The sequence below is a fragment of the Eleutherodactylus coqui genome, chromosome 7 (genome assembly GCF_035609145.1).
Source record: "Eleutherodactylus coqui strain aEleCoq1 chromosome 7, aEleCoq1.hap1, whole genome shotgun sequence".
Lineage (NCBI taxonomy): Eukaryota > Metazoa > Chordata > Amphibia > Anura > Eleutherodactylidae > Eleutherodactylus > Eleutherodactylus coqui.
The window spans coordinates 73,114,287-73,136,336 of NC_089843.1; the positions used below are offsets into that span (position 1 = coordinate 73,114,287).

Here is a 22,050-nt window from a genome sequence, read left to right on the forward strand (position 1 = left end):
ATGGTCAGTGTAGCAAGCCGGAGATTTTCCAGGCGTGCCACTAAAGGGGTTAAGGCAGCTTTAGTATTCAGAGAGGGGATTATTATTAACAGTCCTTATAAAGTAGAATGCTTTCTACTTTATTGTTCTCTAGCTGCCCTTGGTTTATTCTGCTGGATAATGGTGATAAGTTCCCTTTAAAAGGGTTGTCCAAGATTAAAGAAAATGATCTGCTTTCTTCCAGAGACAGCATTAATTTGTTGAATGACCTTTGCCAGGACTTTCAGTTCATCCTGATCCAAATAAACGGAGTTAAGTTGCAATAGCAGATACGAGTCATGTACAGAAGTAGGGTTATTTCTGGAAAAAAGCAGTTTATTTAATTTAAGCTGGACAACTGCTTTAAAATAAAGACTTAACGACAACTATAGCCAGACAGGTAACACTTTTTTAATAATGGCCCTGTTGCATCAGGGTCAGACTCCTATCACTAGTCACCGATTACATTTGAGTTTACTGCAGTATTTGACATGTCACTTTACTTAAAGGGGTTGTCCCGCGCCGAAACGGGGTTTTTTTTTTTTCAACCCCCCCCCCCCCCCGGTCGGCGCGAGACAACCCCGATGCAGGGAGGTAAAGAAAGCTTACCGGAGCGCTTACCTTAATCCCCGCGCTCCGGTGACTTCAATACTTACCGGTGAAGATGGCCGCCGGGATCCTCTGTCTCCGTGGACCGCAGCTCTTCTGTGCGGTCCATTGCCGATTCCAGCCTCCTGATTGGCTGGAATCGGCACGTGACGGGGCGGAGCTACACGGAGCCGGCATCCTTCACGAAAGGCTCCATAGAAGACTGCAGAAGACCCGGACTGCGCAAGCGCGGCTAATTTGGCCATCGGAGGGCGAAAATTAGTCGGCACCATGGAGACGAGGACGCCAGCAACGGAGCAGGTAAGTATAAAACTTTTTATAACTTCTGTATGGCTCATAATTAATGCACAATGTATATTACAAAGTGCATTATTATGGCCATACAGAAGTGTATAGACCCACTTGCTGCCGCGGGACAACCCCTTTAAGGGCTTCTAAAGCACCAAAAAGACAAGAACAACACCCTGACAATATGTGAAAAAAATAAATGAGTGTTTATTAAGGCAGCAATTAGAAGATTAGCTGAAAATTTGCCAGTCAGCATAACAAAGACTAATCTTCACTCCAGGATATGTGCATTAACTTCAAAAGAGGACAGAATTTGACTGATCGTAGCTGATCCCTTAATTGCACTGCAGTGGAGGTTTCTGTATTCAGCTAAAGTGCAGTTTTTGTTCCTGCGCTTAAGAACACTTGGTCAGGTAACACAAAACTGGACAACTATACACAAATTCTGACCCCTGTATATTGCGGCACTGTCAGCGGGCATCTGTCCAGTTCATCAGTTGGAGTCCCAAGCAGCGGACCCCATCCGATCAACAACTGATGACCTATCTTGAGGATAGATCATAAATAGTATTTTTTCTGGAAAACCTCTTTAATCAAAAAAAAAAAAAAGCAAAATAAACTGGGCTGACACCTCGAGGGGTCTGCATGGTTTAGGACACGTGACATGCCAATAAGACATGATCTATCCTATTCATAGGGGTTTCCAAATACTTTCGATAGGATAGTGTACCCATTTCCTTCCTGCTTCCTCCATAGCCTGTCAAGACTTGCCAGGAGTTGCAGTTTTTAGCACAGCATGGAGACTAGAGATGAGCGAGTATACTCGCTAAGGGCAATTGCTCGAGCAAGCATTGCCCTTAGCAAGTACCTGCCCGCTCGAGAGAAAAGGTTCGGGTGCCGGCGCGGGGGAGCAGTGAGTTGCGGCAGTCAGCAGGGGGGAGAGAGGGAGAGAGAGATCTCCCCTCCGTTCCTCCCCGCTCTCCCCCGCAGCTCCCTGCCCGCCGCCGGCACCCGAAACTTTGCTCTCGAGCGGGCAGGTACTCGCTAAGGGCAATCCTCGCTCGAGCAATTGCCCTTAGCGAGTATGCTCGCTCATCACTAATGGAGACCCTTGCATTAGGATATAATATAGGAGAGTAAACTTTACTAACCTTTTTTGCCAAGTTGAAAATGTTCATTCTCGAACAATTCTTCACATTACAAAAATAAAATGAGAACAACTAAATTAGTCACAATCTCATGTATCAACACGGAGAATCACTGGAGTAAATAATATAAACTGTAATATTCATATATTCAGTAATGCAAGCAAATATCTTGATCTCAAACTTGTGAGCCCAATAAGAGGGTACCATGTAGAAGATAAAAATACTTCCTTGTTTGATAGCAGCCATCTCAAAAATTAAAGACATTTCAGAAAATAGGGACAGCAGCCACGCCTGCATATGAGGTCATCTTCTGAGCACAGCAGCAGCCATAGAGGTTCAAGTTACCATCCCAATAATTTGGCCTCCTATGAATATGACCACTAGAGATGAGCGCGCATACTCGGAAAAGCACTACTCGCTCAAGTAATTTGCTTTATCCGAGTATCGCTGTGCTCGGGTCTGAAGATTCGGGTGCCGGCACGGAGCGGGGAGCTGCAGGGGAGAGCGGGGAGGAACGGAGGGGAGATCTTTCTCTCCCTCTCTCCCGCCCGCTCTCCCCTGCTCCCCGCTGCGACTCACCTGTCAGCCGCAGCGGCACCCGAATCTTCAGGGACGAGCACAGCGATACTTGGATAAAGCAAATTACTCGAGCGAGTAGTGCTTTTCCGAGTACGCTCGCTCATTTCTAATGACCATATTACAAAAAACTATTTCTAGACCAAGCCTGAGTCCAAAAACAGAATCAAACATAGTGTGGTCAGCATGACTCCAAGTAAATGCCGTCTTGGCGATCACTGCTCAGTATTTATTATGGGGTTGGGAGTAGTGTAACGCCACATGCAGAAAGCTTCTAGTAAGTTTTACGCAGCCAGTTTTTTGTGTTTTTTTTAAAAAGGAATGTGTCACCTATATTTTATTTACTAATTAAGACTAGGCAGTAAAAATGTTTCATTTATCTGCTTTGTTTTAAATGTTTGCATTCTATTATCTGTAGATGACTATAGGGCCACCTATCTTGACTTTGTTCCAGTTAACACTATTGAAAGATGCTTTACAGCAGAACTCACAGGTCATAGACACAATGGACAGGAGAAGAACCCATGGACTTCTATGGGAGAGTGTTCTATACATGCTCTGTAACATGTGTAGAAGTACATGGAGTGGGAGGAGGTGAGAAGTGCCCATCATTTATTGTGAATGGTGGATCTTGTGCCGATCGTTGAGATTATGATGCTAGTCAGATGATTGCTGAAAAGTTCTCTCTACAGAATAGAGTGTGTCAGACAACTGTTAGGCTTAGTGTGAAAACTGTGGGATTTTAGGATTTTTTTTAAACATACATCATGACATCAAAAAATAAAATAAAAAAATCTAAAATGTTTCAAAAAATCTTTAACATAAAAACTTGATTTATACATTAGCTTATTTTCTGATGACACATTCCCTTTAAATCCTAAGCCCATGACTATGTAAAGCAGGGGACAGGCAATATAACAACAGACCATCAAACTCTGCAAGGGTATGTTCACACATAATAGATTTTGGTGTAGATCCGCACCCTTTCAGTGGAAGGGGATGAAGTCAGCTGCGGATCTGTGCATCAATTATGCTACGCATGAACATACCCTAAAGACGTATGATGAGATTAATCAGCAAGTAATTGTGAAACTAAAAAAAAGCAAAGAAAAGAGGTTCAAAATCAGCAATAATTTACCGGCGGTCCTGCTCCACAGCGCTAGTATGCAAATTAGGAGAAATGTAATTAAAGCAAACATAGTAATGTCAACTGTAACTATTTAGTAAAAACACTGTAGCTAACCCATTTAACAAATGACAGGTACACAATTCTTATCTACCTGGAGGAACTGGAGTCGAGTCATCCACACCAAGCTGCCCTGTATTTAGGCTCAATTCACTGAAAAACTCCCTCTATAAAATAAAATATAACTTAATAAGCACGTTTTACGGGCGTAATTCATTCCTTCTTAAAATGAAATTATGAACTCTTCCAGGAATGTATTAAACATTACTTTAGATCTAAATAATCAATCCACCATAAGGGAGAAATTTAATCGCACTCATACTGAATACTTAATATATAAATAAAACTGAACTGAATGTAATGTGTTTATAAGGCAATACCACAGCAGTTCAGATTACGAGCATTGAATGACGTCTTAGTTCTGTTAATTTTTCTTCATTAATCCAGTGGTAAAAGAAAACCCTCCAACAGTCAGACAGTTATGCTACCACAGCCATAAGTATCTACAGCAGGAACATTACTGTCTGTATAGATCCATGCTGAGTGGGTACTTTATTACGCACACCTACCTGGAGGTTGTCCAGTTCTCTTTAGGTGCCTGAAATGTTATATGCTATACTATCCTGATATAAAGATATGGTGGTAAAGCCATACTGAACAAGAAATGGATTGTTTTGTAAAGACATTTAAAGGGGCACTCACTTTTCAGAAACCTATGCTCATCTACTAGCTTGTGTTAGTCTAATCATTTCAGCAATATACCTGCATTTGTTAGTTTACCACTGCAGATCCCGTTTAAAGTGGTGGACACTATATGTCTCGTTTCCAGCTTAGCTGCAATCCACACTCTTTCGTTTAGTACAGACCTTCCTTAACAACAAGGACACAGAAATATTTCCATTGCAACAAGGGAAGGGGCTATATTCGCAGGCTGCAGGCTGCCAGATCTGCAGACACTGTGATAACCATCTCCACAATTTCTGCCTCTTCAACTGTAACAGCGTGTGGGTTTGCGTCTGTGTGCACACATTATACACACACATACCATATAGTGGGTTTACTATCAATTTAGCCAAACTGTCACTAAATGCCTGATTGTCCTGGAAAAACAGAGGGTTGGGCATTCAGATACTGCCTCCCTGCTGAATGGGCCAGAGACAAGGCAATACAGAATGTGAAGTAAGGGCAAGGACATGAAGTTAAGTCTGGATATGAACTACTGGCAGAATGCTAGGCTTACTACAGGACCCCTTTCTGAAAGCAGAATGAAAACAGGACAACAGAAAAATAGAGAAATCTTGATCTCAAACTTGTGAAGTAGAAGCCAATTTTTCTCATTTTAGGGGAAAAAGATTTCTCCCCATCAGAGTAATGTGTAGATCCACAACTCCTCTGAAGTAATCAGCGACAACTATAACATGTAATATAATTACACTCGAGAAAGATGTTCAGGCCCATCCTGACCTCTTTTAGCGAGTTCGCTATCACCACATCCTCAGGCAGACAGTTCCATAATCCAACTGCTTTTACAGTATGGAACCCTCTTCTATGTTGTTGGTGATGAAACCTTCTTTCCTCTAGACATAGAGGGTGCCCCCTTTTTACAGTCACAGTCCTGGGTATAAAAAGATGATAGGAGAGCTCTGTATTGTCCCCTGATTTTATTTATTATATACACATAGTTATTAGGACACCACTCTGACTGTTTTTTCTAAACTAAATAACCCCAATTTTGATCTCTTTGGGGCTGTCCATCCTATTTATTAACTTAGTCACCTGTCTTTGAACCTGCTCAAGCTTGGATATATTCTTTTTGAGTGTCGGTGCCCAAAATTGTACACAATATTCTATGTCTAGTCTGACCAGTGATTTGTTAAGAGGAAGAACAATATTTTCGTCATGTAATCCTATTTGCCTTGCCAGCAGCTGCCTGACACTGGTTGATCCAGTTAAGCTTACAGTTAGCTAAAACCCACAAGTCCTTTTCCATGTCAGTGTTTCCCAGTTGTTTCCCATTTAGTGTGTAATGGTGACATGGATTTTCCTTGCCCATGTGCATAATCTTACATTTATCAGTGTTAAACCTCATTTTGCCACTTTTCTGCCCAAGCCCCCAATTTATCCAGATCCTCTTGCAACAGTATTCTGTCCTCTCTTGAGTTAATTACTTCACATAGTTTTGTATAGTCTGCAAATATTGATAATTTACGGTATCATTCCTCCATGTTGCTAATATAATAAAAAGAGTAGGGCTCAGTACTGACCCCTGTGGTATGCCACTAGTAATAGAAACCCAATCAAAATATGTACCATTAATAACCACCCGATGCTTTCTATTTAGAGATGAGCGAGCGTACTCGGAAAAGCACTACTCGCTCGAGTAATTTGCTTTATCCGAGTATCGCTGTGCTCGTCCCTGAAGATTCGGGTGCCGGCACGGAGCGGGCAGCTGCAGGGGAGAGCGGGGAGGAACGGAGGGGAGATCTTTCTCTCCCTCTCTCCCGCCCGCTCTCCCCTGCTCCCCGCTGTGACTCACCTGTCAGCCGCAGCGGCACCCGAATCTTCAGGGACGAGCACAGCGATACTCGGATAAAGCAAATTACTCGAGCGAGTAGTGCTTTTCCGAGTACGCTCGCTCATCTCTATTTTTATTCAATAAGTTACTTACACATGTTCTCATTTTATATACCAACCTTCTATGCAGCACAGTATCAAATGCTTTGGAAAAATCAAGCTATAAAAGATCCAATGACTCTCCACGGTCCAGTCTAGAGCTTACCTCCACGTAGAAGCTGTTTAGATTGGTTTGACAGGAGTGACCCCTCATAAACCCATGCTGTTATGGAGTTACACAACTATTTTTATTGAGGTACTCCATGATAGAATCTCTTAGAAATCCTTTAAACAATACCCACAATAGAAGCTAGACTTACCAGCCTATAATTTCAAGGTCTGCTTTTTGACCCCTTTTTGAATATCGGTACCACATTTGCTATATGCTAATCCAATGGAACAGACCCAGCCACTATAAAATCCTTAAATATAAGAAACAATGGTCCGTCTTTCACATTACTTAATTCCCTTAGAACCCGGGGGTGTATGCTATCGGGATCTGGCGATTTGTCCATTTTAATCTTTTTAAGGTGGTTCGGCACTTCTTCCTGGGTTAGTTTGGTGACATTTAATGAAGCGTTTACTTTATCACTCTGCATCTCATCTGACATTTCATTTTCCTGAGTGAATATACTGATGAAAAAAACTATTGAACAGATTTAATTTTCCCCTCATCACCCTCTACTATTTTTGTCTTCTTTACTTTTTAAAGGGCCAACACTTTCCATTTTAATCTTCTTGCTATTTATATAGTTGAAGAATAGTTTAGAGTTAGTTTTAAGGCCCATTTACCTGTAAAGATAATCGCTTAATAGTCGTGAAAATGAGCGATAATGATTACATGTAACCACGGGCATCATGCATTTCTCATTTGAATGATGATTTTAAGGTGAACTTAAAATCCATCATTCAGACACTGAGAGATAAAGTGTCTCTTAAAAGACCACATGTGGTTATCTCCACGGGATATGGCAGATAACGTAATTTGCAGAACCATGCAGCTGTATGCACACCTAGGCATGTGATTAATCATACACTGGGGCTCTGCAAACAGCTCCTGGAGGCCCTTTTACATGCAAATAAAGATGATAAAGTGTTAATAGCCATTAACACTTTATGCAAATAGATTGCAAAATCTTTCAGTCATTTGAAAGATTATCTTTGCATGTAAATGGGCCTTTACTCTATTTGGCAAAGAGTCTCTCTGTCTCCACCTTTACTGCTTTTATCTGCTTTTTACATACATTTATTTTTTTCCTTAATATTTATTATTGCTTCATCACTGTGTAAGTTAAGCACCAGCTTTTATCCAACCAGGTCTCCATTATGTCATAGTTTTTCTCAGACATAATTACTTCCAGTTCATCAACCTTATTGGTCAGATTTCTAACATTAGTCGATACAGAGTTTATAAAGTTTTGGTTATTTATTTATTTTTTAAGTGAACCTATATTAACTATTCCACCAGCTTTAATTGTACTTATCCCTCCATCTCCATTTCCATTACTTAGTCCCAGATCATAGTGTATACCATCTCTCCCTCTATCTCCCTGTTTGCCCTTCTCCCCAGTCCTTAGTTTAAACGCTCCTCCAACATCCTAGCCATCTTCTCCACTAACACCGCTACATTCTACCCATTTGGGATATAGCAGACTCCTACAGTAGAACTAGTAGCCAACAGCAAAGTCAGCTCTATTCTCGAAGAAACTAAATCCCTCCCTCCCACACCAACTCTTGAGCTACTTATTTACCTCTCTAATTTTCCGCTACCTTTCTGGTATGGCATGTGGTACAAGTAGAATTTCAGAAAATACTACGTTGAAGGTCCTTCTCTTAAGCTTATATGCTAGTTCCCTGAAATAGTTATTAAAGACCCTCCATCTAACTTTGTCATTGGTGCCAATGTATACCATGAGCACTGGATCTTCAGCAGCCCCATTTAGAAATCGGTCAACCCGATCCATGTTTTGTTGAACTCGGGCACCAGGAAGACAGCACACCATTAGATGATCCCAGTCTTTGTGGCAGATTGCCCTGTCTGTCCACCTAATAACTGAGCCCCCCACTACCAGGACCTGTCTAGTTTGTCCTGCAGACATAGTCCATATCATGCTGCAGCAGTACTAATTCTATAATGGCATTCCCTCATATGCCAACTTTACAAACATGTTGTGGTGTGACAGATCAGGACTAGCCTCCCTGACACTCTTCCGTCTACCTTTTCTTCTGTCACCCAGCTAGCTGCCTGATGATCCCGCACTCCAATACTACCATCAAACTCCATGTCTACCACAGAGAGTGCCTGTTCAGTGAGCAGCAAACTCCTTTCTCTGATGCAAACAGATCTCAGTGTTGCAAGCGCCACGTTTACATCCAGAATCTGGACTTCCAAATGTGCAACACCCTCCCCTCCCATCCCCTACATGCACTAGCATGCTCTATCTAGAGCAGTCTGATGAACTAGAGTGTTCTCTATAGGGAGAAGAGACCTCTGGTGAAAGCTTGAGTACAAAGGATCAAGTGCATTGAAATCTCTCTCAAAGTTTGAAATTAGTAGAGAGTTGAGACACCACGAAGCACATTACATGTTTGGCCAGTCTCATTTAAATGGTCACTGACTTTTCAAAAACTTGTGATTAGGAAATAGCCAATGTGATAACTAGCAAAAGTACAAGTCACTTTATTTATCTAAAATAACATCTGCGCTGACCAGTAGGGGGTCTCCCTTTTTTAATTGCTATTCACTGCCTGTTGTCAAGTGAAGTCTGTCTCTACTTACAGAGACAGAGAAAGGATTATAGGAAATGTGGGAAGGTGTTGTCCCATGCTGTCATCTATGGAGAGCAGAGGGAAGGAGGAGGAGGAAGAAGAAAGACTCATATAGATGTTCTGCAGCAGCTAACTGGTAAATGTTTGTCGTACAGCTACTGAAATCACATTTATATTACTCAGAACTACTGTATATTGTCCTCCATGATGCTTTATATCATAAAAGTGTGTGCTACAGAGAGCTAAAGAAGATATTCTTTTCCTCTATGCGCACAGCATATGAAGACATCATAGCAGCTAGTCTCCACCCACCAACTAAAGGACAACTAAAAATGAAAGATACAGCCTGCAAAGTGGAGAAATGATGAAAAAGGCCAAGTCATACTATTGAAAGAAAATGGGTTATTCCTCACATGCAGAAACGGCAGTTTATTCTGAAAAGTCACGTGAACAGTCAGGCGTACTTTAACTCGGTGGCATTAGCTGACATGCATCTAATAGCCAACTTTAAGTGGCAGGCAATCATCGTAAACTCGGTGGATCATAGAATTTAATGGGTATTTTTCATTGCTTTGTTGGAAGTTTTCAATTAAGTGCTTCTATTTTTACCTGCAGAAGACACCTTTCGCGTTCAACCCCATCATTTACCTGAGCCTAGAGCTTCCAACAATCATTTTGAAACAATAAAAATCCCCCAAATACACTCCTGTCTAGGAGGTGAAATAATAAAATGATAGAGAATAAAATGGCTATTATGAAGTAAAATTGGAATAATTTATGTAAAATAAAAATAGATTTCTTCAATTTTCTAAGGTGCCGACCGGCTATTACGGACAACGTCATGAGGTTTAAAACTACCAACAGTGTCTTTTAGATATGTGATATCTCTAGTATACTCATTATAAAGATTACTTTTCTTTCTGCACATTGCATTCCATTATCACCAGCACAAATGATTATTTTTATACTTCAGGGAATGTTACTATGTAATGACAAGCCAATCTATATATCTCTTATAGGATGCAGAAAACTCCAGCAGACCTAATTTCCATACTGCGCATCACTGCTTGAATTAAATAGCAACAAATCTCAATTTTAAAGCATTCTTAATGTTTTATATGACTTTCCAGAATCAGCTGCCATGTGTATATGAGGAATAACACAATTTCTGACCATTATGACTTGCATCCTGTATTTTCTCCCCATATTTTCCTCTGTAGGCTATATACCTGATCTGCGGTTCTCAATACTCTTGGAGGAAGTCTATTTGCTCTGCTGTGTTCTAATCACTGTGCACAGAGGACTGTAGATATAATATGTAGGATAGTGTACAGCCGTACAGAGCAGCGGAGATTTGAATAAATGGCAGTAAATCACCATTAGCACTAAACACATCTGTCTATTTCTCTGCTATTGTCTCACCTCCTCCCTTCCATCTACTGTCATACACTTCAAGGAGTACAATGACTCATCCCCCTCCTTCACTTCCTGTTCTGCAGTCATGCCATCTCCAGCAACAGAAATAACATCACTTGATAACAGGTAAGGTAAGATAAGGAGAGGCCACTATTGGACAGCACTCTAGAGAGATTCTTTTTACACAAAACAATCATTTTCGGTAAATAAAATTAAATTGCACTTTTTTAAATTGTTCAACTGGCTATTATAAAAGCACAAGATCTTTGAAAAGTTAGTGACCACTTAAGGAATAAAAAATATTTATATATTAATAGCAGAGAAATGTATTACTTAGCATGGCAGCATTCCAGTATTACTTACTAGTTCTGGAATATCCTTAATGTTTAGTGGAACTTGAATTAAACCGAGATGAGTCCTAAAACTTGGCTGATCCCCAACATCATAATTAGGATTGCGAAGGTTAATTAATACCTACATGTGAATAACAATTTGTCAATTATGTTGTGCAAATTAAGAGTATACAGAGCATTTATTAGTATACGTTCTTCAGTTACATCACAATATAAAGATACAAAGTTGCTCCAATGTTACTTCTTCAAGATGGGCATAACGATTAAAATGGTCAGTAGAGCAGCTATCTCCCTGACCTCCACTTGGCTTGGTGAGAGGGGAATAAGTCACTGCCAGATACCTCTGGCAACAGCTTATTGGAACAAGGGATTTGGTGTGATGCTTACTTCCCTACCACTTTGAAGACTGTCAGGCTACTAGCAAACGTATCATTGCCTGTACATGCCCAAACTGCCATTCTCCTGGACAAGATCTCGGATTCTAGGCATGTGAACTTCCAGTCTGTCAAGAAGTGGCAAACCCAAGTCTCCCAGTGGGAAGTCTGGATTCCCCACCAGTGGAGTCCATAGTTGATGGGTAGTTATCATGCCGCTCTCCTGTGCAAAGTCATCCCATATCCTCAGGATACAGTTCAGGAAAGGAGAGACCCTCATGCCCCGTCGCCCCCCTCCCCACCCCCCAGAGCCAGAAAAGGCCCTGAGCATGAACAGGAGCAGAATCTTGCTCTAGCCTGACGCATAGTTTGGAGGTCCTCCTGTGTAAAAGATCTAGTACAGTCTTGCCAATTGCGGCTCTATAGTAGAGGAGCAAATCCGTCAATCCAGCTCCTTCTTCCTCCTTTCATTGGGCGAGAAGTTTATGGCTCAAACAGGATCTGAAACCTCCCCAAATGAAGCATGTCACTGCTCTTCTTAGTTTAGGCAGAAAAGTCTGGGGGATCTGTATGGGTAAGGTTTGGAAGAGGTACAAACATTTAAGCAGGGAATTCATCTTAATGGCATAGATTCTACCCAAACCATGAGTGTGTTAATGGTCGCCATCTTACTATTCTGATTTAAAAATGAGTGGAAATCCATATAAAATACATAAATTAGGCATTGTCATAATAATATTGACTTGCAGAATAAACTTAACATGATGTGCCACATGGTGGATAAAATAAAAGCAAAACTCAAATAATATAGTAATTGCGAAAATAGCCTTTTTTTCATTCTTGCAAAAAATTACATTTTTACAATACATCTTTTGTTCCCCAAAATGGTGCCATTAAAAAGTAAAGCCCTTATAAGGCTATGCTGCAGAAACATTAGAAAGTTCTTAGTCTCAGAATGCAGTTAAACAAAAAAAGAACCCTGTCGGCTCATGGCACAAGATAGCAGCATCCTCCTCATGTGATTAAATTATCTGTAAAATGGTCATGTCACTAATTGTTGCTTAACACATTAAACAGAGAACCAATGAATAAAAAACTCTATTTATACATGGGGCAGTACAAAAGCCAGTATGTCTTACCACTTTACTTACAAAGCTCGAAGACGTTGTCTAGTTGTAAACTAATGATGGCCTTTCCTCAGGATACGCCATGAATGAAGCTGATAAAGTACTAATGGGCATTAGTGCCCATTAGTACTTTAGCAAAATGATTGCTGAAAACGGTCATTCTCCTTATCTTTTGAACAAATTTTCAGCAATCATCTTTACGTGTAAATAGGGGTTTAGACAAATCCACAAATGGTGATTAATTAAATACACAAAAACAGAACAGCTAAGGTTTATAAATGTAACAGAGAACCCATTAGGTATGATACAAATTTTTAACTAAGGCACAATCGATAAATGTGCTTTTGCACTGCTTTTTGTACAAGGTCAAGGAACTAAGAAGACAGAACACACAACGGGTCTTCTCAATTTTAACAGTATTTTCATACCTCAAGAAAATCCTTAGGTGCATAAACAGGTCTAAAGAGACTCAAGTCTGAGGAAAAAAAATAAATGCAAAAATCAAAATGCTCTGTAGCACCAATAAGTATAAATACACTTAGAAACAGCAGAATAGTTAATAAAGCTTCATGTATTACATTTGGTTATCTCTATAATTAGACACTTCAATTAGTGTCTTTTCAATACAGAATATAAATAAGGGGAAATCCATGATTTACAGTACCTCAACTAATGTTACACTGGACTCTTGCTATATTGATACAGCATTGTGTGGAAAAAATGCTGCAAAGTAAAGGGCCATTTAGACACAAAGATGATCGCTCAAAAGATGGCTTTTGAGCGATCATTTTGCATAAATTATTAATTAGTACTAATGCCTATTAGTACCAATTAGTAAGCTTGTGAGTCGCCCCCCCCCCCTCCCCCCGCTGTTCACTGAATACATTCTTTAATCTGTCTTGCTGATTACAGCTGAGACAACGTAATCAGCTGTAATCAGCGCTCCCCGGGCAGAACACAGTGTGCGGTCCGTCTTATGAGCTGTTCTGCTGAACAACATATTTCATGCCGAACTGAAATTCATCGTTCAACAGAAAATTGGAAGATGGGCACATTTACACGCAACGATTATCGCGCAAAAGATGGCTTTTGAGCGATAATCGTTGTGTCTAAATGGGCCTTAAGAAATTAGATGCCTTCTATTTTTGAAAAAGTTCTTCACAGCATTTTTTTTCCACAGCCTTCCTATAGGTAGAAAATTACAATTTATATATGAAGTAATTTAGCAGATGTGGAAACCTCATGTAATACAAAAAGATGTGATATAGTATAAAACTGCGTTGTACTGTTTAAGCGTTATAGTTCTGGCCCTAAACAATGTAAAAGTAAGATGTACCTGGTTCATCAGTTCCCATTTCATTCCACTTGTTGAGCAATTCTTTCTGCTCATCAGCTGGCCTCTGTAAAGCAAAAGATCATCAATCCAATCAAAAGATTAGAGGACAGTTATGTTACACACAGTAGAAGCAACGTATAGACTATATTACCATAGACTCCAGTTCAGTTAAATACAGTTTTTTAGAGACATCCATCTAGTAGTGCTGATCCTTTTTTTTTGCCATCAAAACCGCAGAAATTCAAAAACGTTTACAAGTAGCACTCACTCTAAACCCATAAGGGCTGGACTCAGGGGAGATGCAAAGCCACAGAAATAGGAACCCGGACCTTTGTTCTACATGGATCATGTACAGCAAAAAACAGAGCCTGCGGCAGCATATGGTGGTGCAAATAAAGATTTAGATCTTTATTCCTCCATTACAGACAGTGGCGATGTTTCGACCTATTAGCAGGTCTTTGTCAAACTTGACAAAGACCTGCTAATAGGTTGAAACGTCGCCTCTGCTGGTAACATATGCTGCCGCAGGCTCTGTTCTTTCGCGTACGAAAACCACAGAAATTAATTGTGGCATAGACTCAACTAGGTCTTGACATTCTACGGGAATACTGGAACCAGGATGAGCCAAGAAAATATTTCCCACCATTACTTCACTGCCACCAGTCTGAACTGTTGACATTTTACAGGAAGGGTTCATCGAGTCATGCTGCTTGTGCCAAGTTTGGCTCTCCCATCAGCATGGTGCAACAGAAATCTAGACTCATCGTACCCGGCAATGTTTTTCCACTGTTCAGTGATTTAATTTTTATGTTCTTTCACTCACTGGAGTTTCGTCTTTCTGTTTATCTTAGGGTGCATTTATGCAGGCGATTTTTCCTGCACAATTTATGTGCGTAGCTAGATGAACAGAAATCATAAAAGGAAAAGAACCCATTGTTTCTAATGAGTGTATTTATTTCTGTAATTTTTTCTCACAACGATGCGAGAGAAAAAAAAAACTACAGCTTGTCCTATTTTTGGGCAATAATTGCCCATTCTACAGTATACACAGTTTCAAAAAAAAAACAAAAAACACAAGGTTGGCAGTATTTGAAATACTGGGTCCAGCTAGTCTTCCATTGATGACCAGGCCTCATTCAAAGTAACTCGATTTTCCTAATGTAGTGTGAATTCACTCTGAAAATGAACAATGAAAACTTGCTTAATTGATTTTATGCTGCACTAGGGGATCATGGGTCTAATTTACATACAAAGCAGCTCCAGTCGTGAAACGGCAGTTGTCTCTAATAAATTGGCCATTTAGTGGAAGCAATGCGCATTGTAAGCAGACTGTATGTGGATGGCATGCATAGTTATAAACCCATTCTTGACACCTAAAAAGCATTTAAACTAAAATGTGAACAATGTCCCTTAAAAAATAACCCTGTCAGTGTATCTACATAACGGCTTGTATTGAAGACAGCTGAAATGCAAGTGTTGATATAGCTCGTATCTTGAATACACATTAGCATCTATGATAAAATGAAGCAAAAACAGAGCACAGACAGGAATGGTTGCCACGCTGACCTAAGTGTAGAGATGATGCAGGACAGTACCACTGAGAACCGATAACTCAGCAAAGAAATAGTAAAAAAAATTAATGTATACTAAAGTGCCTTATCTATAACTTCTATACTTGTGGAATAGTGGATTACTAAATACTAGAGATGAGCGAGCGTACTCGGTTCGGGTGTTTTTGCACTCGAGCACCGCTTTTTCCGAGTAACTGACTAATCGGACGAAAAGATTCGGGCGGCGGCGTGGTGGAGCGGGGGGTAGCAGTGGGGAACAGGGGGGAGCTCTCTCTCTCTCCCCCCCCCCCCCCACTCCCCTCTGCAACCCCCCGCTCACCCCCGGCGCCCCCCGAATCTTTTTGTCCGAGTAGTCAGTTACTCGGAAAAAGAGGTACTCGAGTGCAAAAACACCCGAACCGAGTACGCTCGCTCATCTCTACTAAATACTAGATATAACAAATCTCCACTTGTGTTTTCAGCTTGAAAATCATTTTTTCTTAAATCTCATTTAAAGCAGTTGTGACACAATTACAGTAAATATTCAATTTCTCTGCTACCCTGTGTAGACATTTCTGTTACAAGTTATAACGTTCCCTGGTATTCCTCTGATTCCCACTCAAAACATCCTCTTCAAGGGAACCTGTCACCAGGTTCATGGTGCCTGTACAACAGGAAGCATGAACCCAGGACAGATCTGTCCATTGGGCCCATGCATATTTTATTCTGAAGCGTTGCTGCATTTCAGATAAAACATACTTATAAGTATGTTTTTTTCTGAAACGCAATAGCATTTCAGAATAAAACTTACATGGGCCAAATGGGAAGATCTGTCCTGGGTTCATGCTTCCTGTTGTACAGGCACCATGAACCTAGTAATAGGTTCACTTCAATATATCCGATTCTTAATGGCTGGCCTGCATAATAGAAGAAATTACTTCTTTGATCATGTACAACAGGATCGAGGTAGTGCGGTTGAGCTACTGGGTATAGGTGACCAAGGGCACTAAAAACATGTAACAAATTCTGTGCACTGCTCCCAGCTTAGCCCGTCTCCTCCCAATAACCAATAACAAAAATCCTCACCCATGCACAGCTCACACACACTATTCACTTTACGCAAATGCCTCCATTCCCCGATACCGCCAAGAAATACCATAGCCACCCTCACAAATCCCCCAACCATGTGCTTACCCTCTCTATCCTACTACTTCTAGCAGCAGGAACATTTCTCCCAATCCTGGCCCACCCCTTATTTCTCCCTACCACAACCTCCCACCAACCACACTAAAACACCCCTCAAGCCCAACCATTAGCCCATTTGCACCCTTTCCAGTCTCCTTCGAATTTACGCTCTGGAACTTCCAATCTGCGTGCAACAAACTCCCATATATCCTGTACCTCTTCACCACCAAACATCTCAGCCTGTTCGCCCTCACCGAAATGTGGATACAGCAGTCTGACACTGCTTCCCCTGCTGCATTGTCCTACAATGGCCTGCAGTTCTCCCACACCCCTAGTTCGGATGATAGGTGCAGCGAAGGAGTAGGTGTTCTTCTTTCGCCGAATTGCCCCCTCAAGGTTATCCCCCGGGTTACCTCACTCACCTACCTGTCGTTTGAAATTCATACCCTATGACTTTTCCGTCCACTGTCCTTCCGAATTGCAGTTATATACCGGCCTCCGGGTCACACCCGCCTATTCCTGGATCACTTTGCCACCTGGCTCCCTCACTTCTTATCCTGTGAAATCCCAACCCTCATCCTAGGTGACTTCAACATTCCCACTAATGACGCCATCTGCCTCCCAAGCTTTTAACACTCACCTCCTCCTTCGGCCTATCACAACTCTCAGACTCCCCCACTCACAGAGATGACAATACTCAATCTAATTTTCCTCTGCCTCTACTCTGCTTCCCACTTCACCAACTTCCCCTTCCCACTCTCAGATTACAACTTCCTCTCCTACTCCATCAGGCACCCTAGCATCTCCCGCGACCCTCCTACCTATCACACCTACAGGAAATTCCAGACCATCTACACCCAACAGCTAGCTGAGACCTTACAGTCTTCCCTGTCCCCCACCTCTCTCCTTTCATGCTCCAATCTGGCTGCCGCACACTACTACACCACCCTTAGACATGCCCTGGATGAAGAGTCATCCGCGTGATCTGAGCCTTCCGCTGCAGACCGCAGCAACCCTGGCTCACGTCACAAACACGCTTCATTCGGTGGTGCTCTAGATGTGCTGAACGGCTGTGGATAAAATCAAAACAACCCGCAGACTTCCCTCACTTCAAATTTAAGCTCAAAACTTACAACCTTGCCCTTTACCACGCCAAACAAGTTTATTTCCCCTCCCTCCTCACTTTCCCACAACCCCAAAAGACTTTAACACCTTCCACTCTATCCTCAACCCCAAAGAACAGGCCTCCGTGATGGATCTCAGTGCCGAAGAGCTAGCCGTAAATATCCATAATATTCCATAAATATAACAAGCAATTTACAAACACAACAATAGTGAGCTGGGTATACAGTGACAGAGCATGTAAGACCCAGAGAGATAGTATAATAGACACAAGTGATCACTTATCACTGTACAATGCCGTTAGGTATAGAGGATATGATACCGCATAGTAAATACCCAATGCTGACTGACCCAGTACCTTGCGTGCTAGAGGAATATTAAGCTCTGTACACATGCTATTCAAGCTCTTCAAGACTCTCTTCTCCCAGCTTGCCTAAAAGAAAAAAAGAGAATAAAGACAAGAGGGGAAATTATCAATGTATTCGCACCAGTACTTTCCTAAAAGTGTTGCAAACCATGACGTAGTGCGCAAAAATGTCATCTTGTGCACTAGACTCACCAAAAGTTGCTATTGAGATTGGTGGGGACTAAACTTTTTAGACATACTTATGAATACTAAAAGCAGAAAATGGTGCAAGTTTCGTTGCAAATCTGTGACTGATCGCAGCAGGCGTAGATTTTCTTTTCTGACTTTAGGACAGTCCAAAAAGTGCCAAATTTGTTAAGAGGCAAGGGCCTTCTAATAAATTTGGTCACAGTTCCCTCTAATGATCTTTATTTAAGACTGGTGTATGGAATATCAATCTTAATACTGTGGGCCAAGATGTATACTAATAACACATCATTCATCAGTAATTTAGTGGTTTTTAAATTCATCCATTAAGTTAAGCGTTTAACTACCTCATGCAAGAGGGCATGCATGTATCAGCACCCGGGGGTGTATGGAGTTGGCTCAGGAGTCAGGCTCACTCTAAGTCAATAGAGAGAATTAAATCCCAACTCCACTGCCCCCGTCCCACAGTAAAGGCTCCAGGTTTGCTATGGAATGAAACCTAATAAAGGGGGTGTATGACAATAGGTTTTACCTGTCATGCAGAGCCCAGCCTCAGTTTGTTCCGATGTGTACAGTAACGGTGACCAAGCATGCAAACCACAATTCTGTTTACTTAAATGGGACCGCCAGAGATAGCTGACTCCACTATCTCCACAGGTCCATCAGAAGTGAATGAAGTGGTACGGACAGCCACCGCTTCCATACACTTCGGAACAAGCTGATTATTGTAGTATATTGTATAAGTTGTCAAAAAATCTCAAGTCAAAGTGGCTGAACTAGATGGACGTTGTCTCCCTTCAGCCTAACACACTATGTTACATTATAATTGGTCTTTTAGGGCATTGGGGAGAGGAGATAGAAAGAAGAAGGAAAAAAAATCCTTACTTTGAATCAGAAATAGAAAAAGAAAGAGTACCTCAACTAAAGCTAGTTAAATAGCTTTATATAAAAGACCATGGCAACCGATTTTTTAGCAAATAGGTAGTGTTATGGTTGCATCTTGCATAGAACAGTTCTAGAGAAAAGCTATAAGAAAGCATGTTGCTCACTTCTGGAATTGATGGGATGGAGGTTGATTTCCAATGATGGGCGATAAGGGATCTTGTTATTATTGGGCCGCTCCACCAGTTGACTTAAAATTTTCCTAAAGTTTTCCAGCCCATTATACAGGTCATTAAATAGTGCCATTAAAAAAATCTAACTTGTCCTGCAAAAATGAAAAAGTTATAGCTCTTGGAAGTCAGGCATGAAGAAAAAAAAAACAGCATAAAATGAAAAATGGTTGGAGAGTGATTGGGGTTATCCGAACAGAAACATTTTTCCCCTATCTATAGGAACTGATAATTAAGTGGAATGTATTTACTTGAACAGACATGTCAGGGGAGATGTAAAGTCCTTTATACTTCAGTGGTCCAAAAAACAGAGAGGTGAGGTGGGCTCAGCAGGGTCTTGACCCTGAAGAAGAGTCCCTGTGCCTGTAGAACCGATATGGATTTAACAAAGTTTTCACTCACCTTCTGCCATTAATGAGAGCCTTCTCTGTAGCGACCTTTACAGAGATAGCTGTCAATCAATGACAGAGGATGGGGAAGTCATACCCAGGACTTGCCGAGCGCTGATGAGCACAAAGTGGGAGAATTAATATGATAATTGGTAGCTTTTCCGTAATAAAGCTTTATATAAATGTGCGCACGCTTCCTGCTCTGTCGCATGCTGCCCAAATATCTGAAAGCAATCCCAGCAGACAGGTCAGCTTTAACCTACTTGTAAATAAGCCATTTGGAAAAACAAAAAACTGTTCTGTGGTTAGTCAGTTAGAAAATTGCATTTTCAAAGAAAAGGAATAATAATTTCCAATGTGAGTTTATACAAACACTCACATGACAAAAACCACGGGATAGGAACGAATATCATGTAGAACCCCATCTAGCTCAGCAAAGTGCAGCAACTCAACGTGGCATGGATTCCACAAGTGAACAGAACATGTCTGATTGAATGTTGAGCCATGCCGTCTGGATAGCCACCCACAACTCCATGGTATTTATAGCTGAAGGGTCTCAGGTGAAATTGGACCTCTCTACCACATCCCATAAAAGCTTGATTGGGCTCATGTCACACAAACATGCAGGCCACAACGCTGGTAGCTCTCCAGAATGCTCCTCAAACTAATTTTGTATAACTTTGGTCCAATAGCATGGTGTATTATCCTGCTGGAATATTCCATCATGGTGGGGCATGTATATAGTGGGCACTCGTCACAAATGTGTTTGGGTGAACCACTGGACACAAACCATGCCATGCCACCACCCTGCTTAGTGCCTTATTGACAATTGGGATCCATGGCTTCATGGGGTATGCTTCACAAACAAACCCTACCATCAGCCCGATACAATTGGTACCGTGACTCATCGGACCACATCAGATATTGCCAGTCCTCTAAGGTCCAGTTAGCAACCTCACAAGCCCAGGTAATGCGCTTTATCTGGTGTTGTTAACAGAGAAATTCTAGTGGGTCTTTTGCTCCGATATCCCAGGGAAGCTAAAGAACTCTGCACTGACCTGTGGGATATGAATGTGGGACTTGATACATTGAATGTGGATGTGATTTCTGCTGGAGTTGATTGCCTGTTGTTCACAGTTCTAATTAGATGCTGCTGGGCACGACCATTAAGCACCTGTGGGCAGCCTCTGCGTTGTCCACCGTGGGTGATAATAGCTTCTATGATGCTATCCAATGACCTTTGGCATATCAGTATATATTAATGGGTTCCCATTTTTAACTAATATATCTAGAAAAATTGGTAGACTCAGAAACAATGATATTAAAAGGTCATCAAAATATGACTACACACAAGACTGTACAGTCAAGTAAAAGCCACTCATGCATTCACCACCTACCTGAGCTCGCCTCATATATGCTAAAGGTTCTTTTATATGTTCAGCAGGTGCTGCTGGATGGCATGGAGCAGGAAGCCTAGAACACAAAACCAAGTGTAAAATGTAAAATCCACTTTGCTCAGCAATAAAAGGGGCTTTCTGCTTTGCACATTCGCTTTATATTACAAGGTTCCCAGCAATAAGATAATCACAGGGTTTCCGAGCAATCAAATTTAATCTACGACCTGAAGGCTGCAAGTTCGATCCCCGCATGATTCAGGTAGCCGGCTCAAGGTTGACTCAGCCTTCCATCCTTCCAAGGTCGGTAAAATGAGAACCCAGCTTGGTGGGGGGTAATAAGTAATTATTACCTGAAAGCGCTGCGGAATAAGTTGGCGCTATACAAATACCAAGATTTATTTATTTAATATCGCAGTGAGTGTTTAATTTTCCTGCAGCACCACCCCAGGTGAAATGAAGTATTACACATTATCTACTGAAAACGAAGGATCCCAGGTCCTCCAGAATTAGTAATGCTCTTTGAAGCCACTCTTAGCTCTAACTAAAAGATGAGGGTCTTCAATGGTGGATTCTTCTCTATTAAAGGGGTTGTCTCGAGGAAGCAGTGAAATTTTTTGTTTGCCCAGTCCCCCTTATTAAGCATACATTACTAAATCACCCATGTAAATGACTTTTCTAGCCGGTTTCTACTTACAGTTCCAGCGTTTCAGCAACTTATAAAAAGTTTCCCCAAGATGGCCGCCGGCTCTTTTCCCGTCGCTTGCTGTAGCCCGACGTGCGCGCTCCCGAGACGCTACCAGCTGTGTCTCCCTGACAACCAGACGCCCCGCAGCCGCCGACCGGACCCCGGGATTGAACGCGGCCGACCAGTCACCCACCGCCAGGCAGCAGGTAACCGGCCCTAGGCCCCGGCTCCCCCCGGCTCCCCA

The 22,050-nt window shown here is 41.6% G+C and overlaps 1 protein-coding gene across 3 annotated transcripts in view; it reads right to left on the bottom strand.

The window, feature by feature from the left end:
- The window catches only part of TBC1D19 (TBC1 domain family member 19), a 168,334-nt gene that overhangs the window by 116,781 nt on the left and 29,503 nt on the right, over nt 1-22,050 (bottom strand). Inside the window, exons 4-11 of one of the 3 annotated variants that reach the window (XM_066574624.1) lie at nt 21,122-21,197; nt 18,029-18,103; nt 13,814-13,877; nt 12,906-12,952; nt 10,987-11,097; nt 3,920-3,992; nt 3,778-3,798; nt 2,067-2,105 (exon numbers count right to left, since the gene is read on the bottom strand). In XM_066574624.1, coding sequence (XP_066430721.1) covers nt 2,067-2,105; nt 3,778-3,798; nt 3,920-3,992; nt 10,987-11,097; nt 12,906-12,952; nt 13,814-13,877; nt 18,029-18,103; nt 21,122-21,197 — 506 coding nt within the window. The remainder of the gene's footprint in view (nt 1-2,066; nt 2,106-3,777; nt 3,799-3,919; nt 3,993-10,986; nt 11,098-12,905; nt 12,953-13,813; nt 13,878-18,028; nt 18,104-21,121; nt 21,198-22,050) is intronic. The other 2 variants (XM_066574627.1, XM_066574626.1) reach the window with 2 other exon arrangements.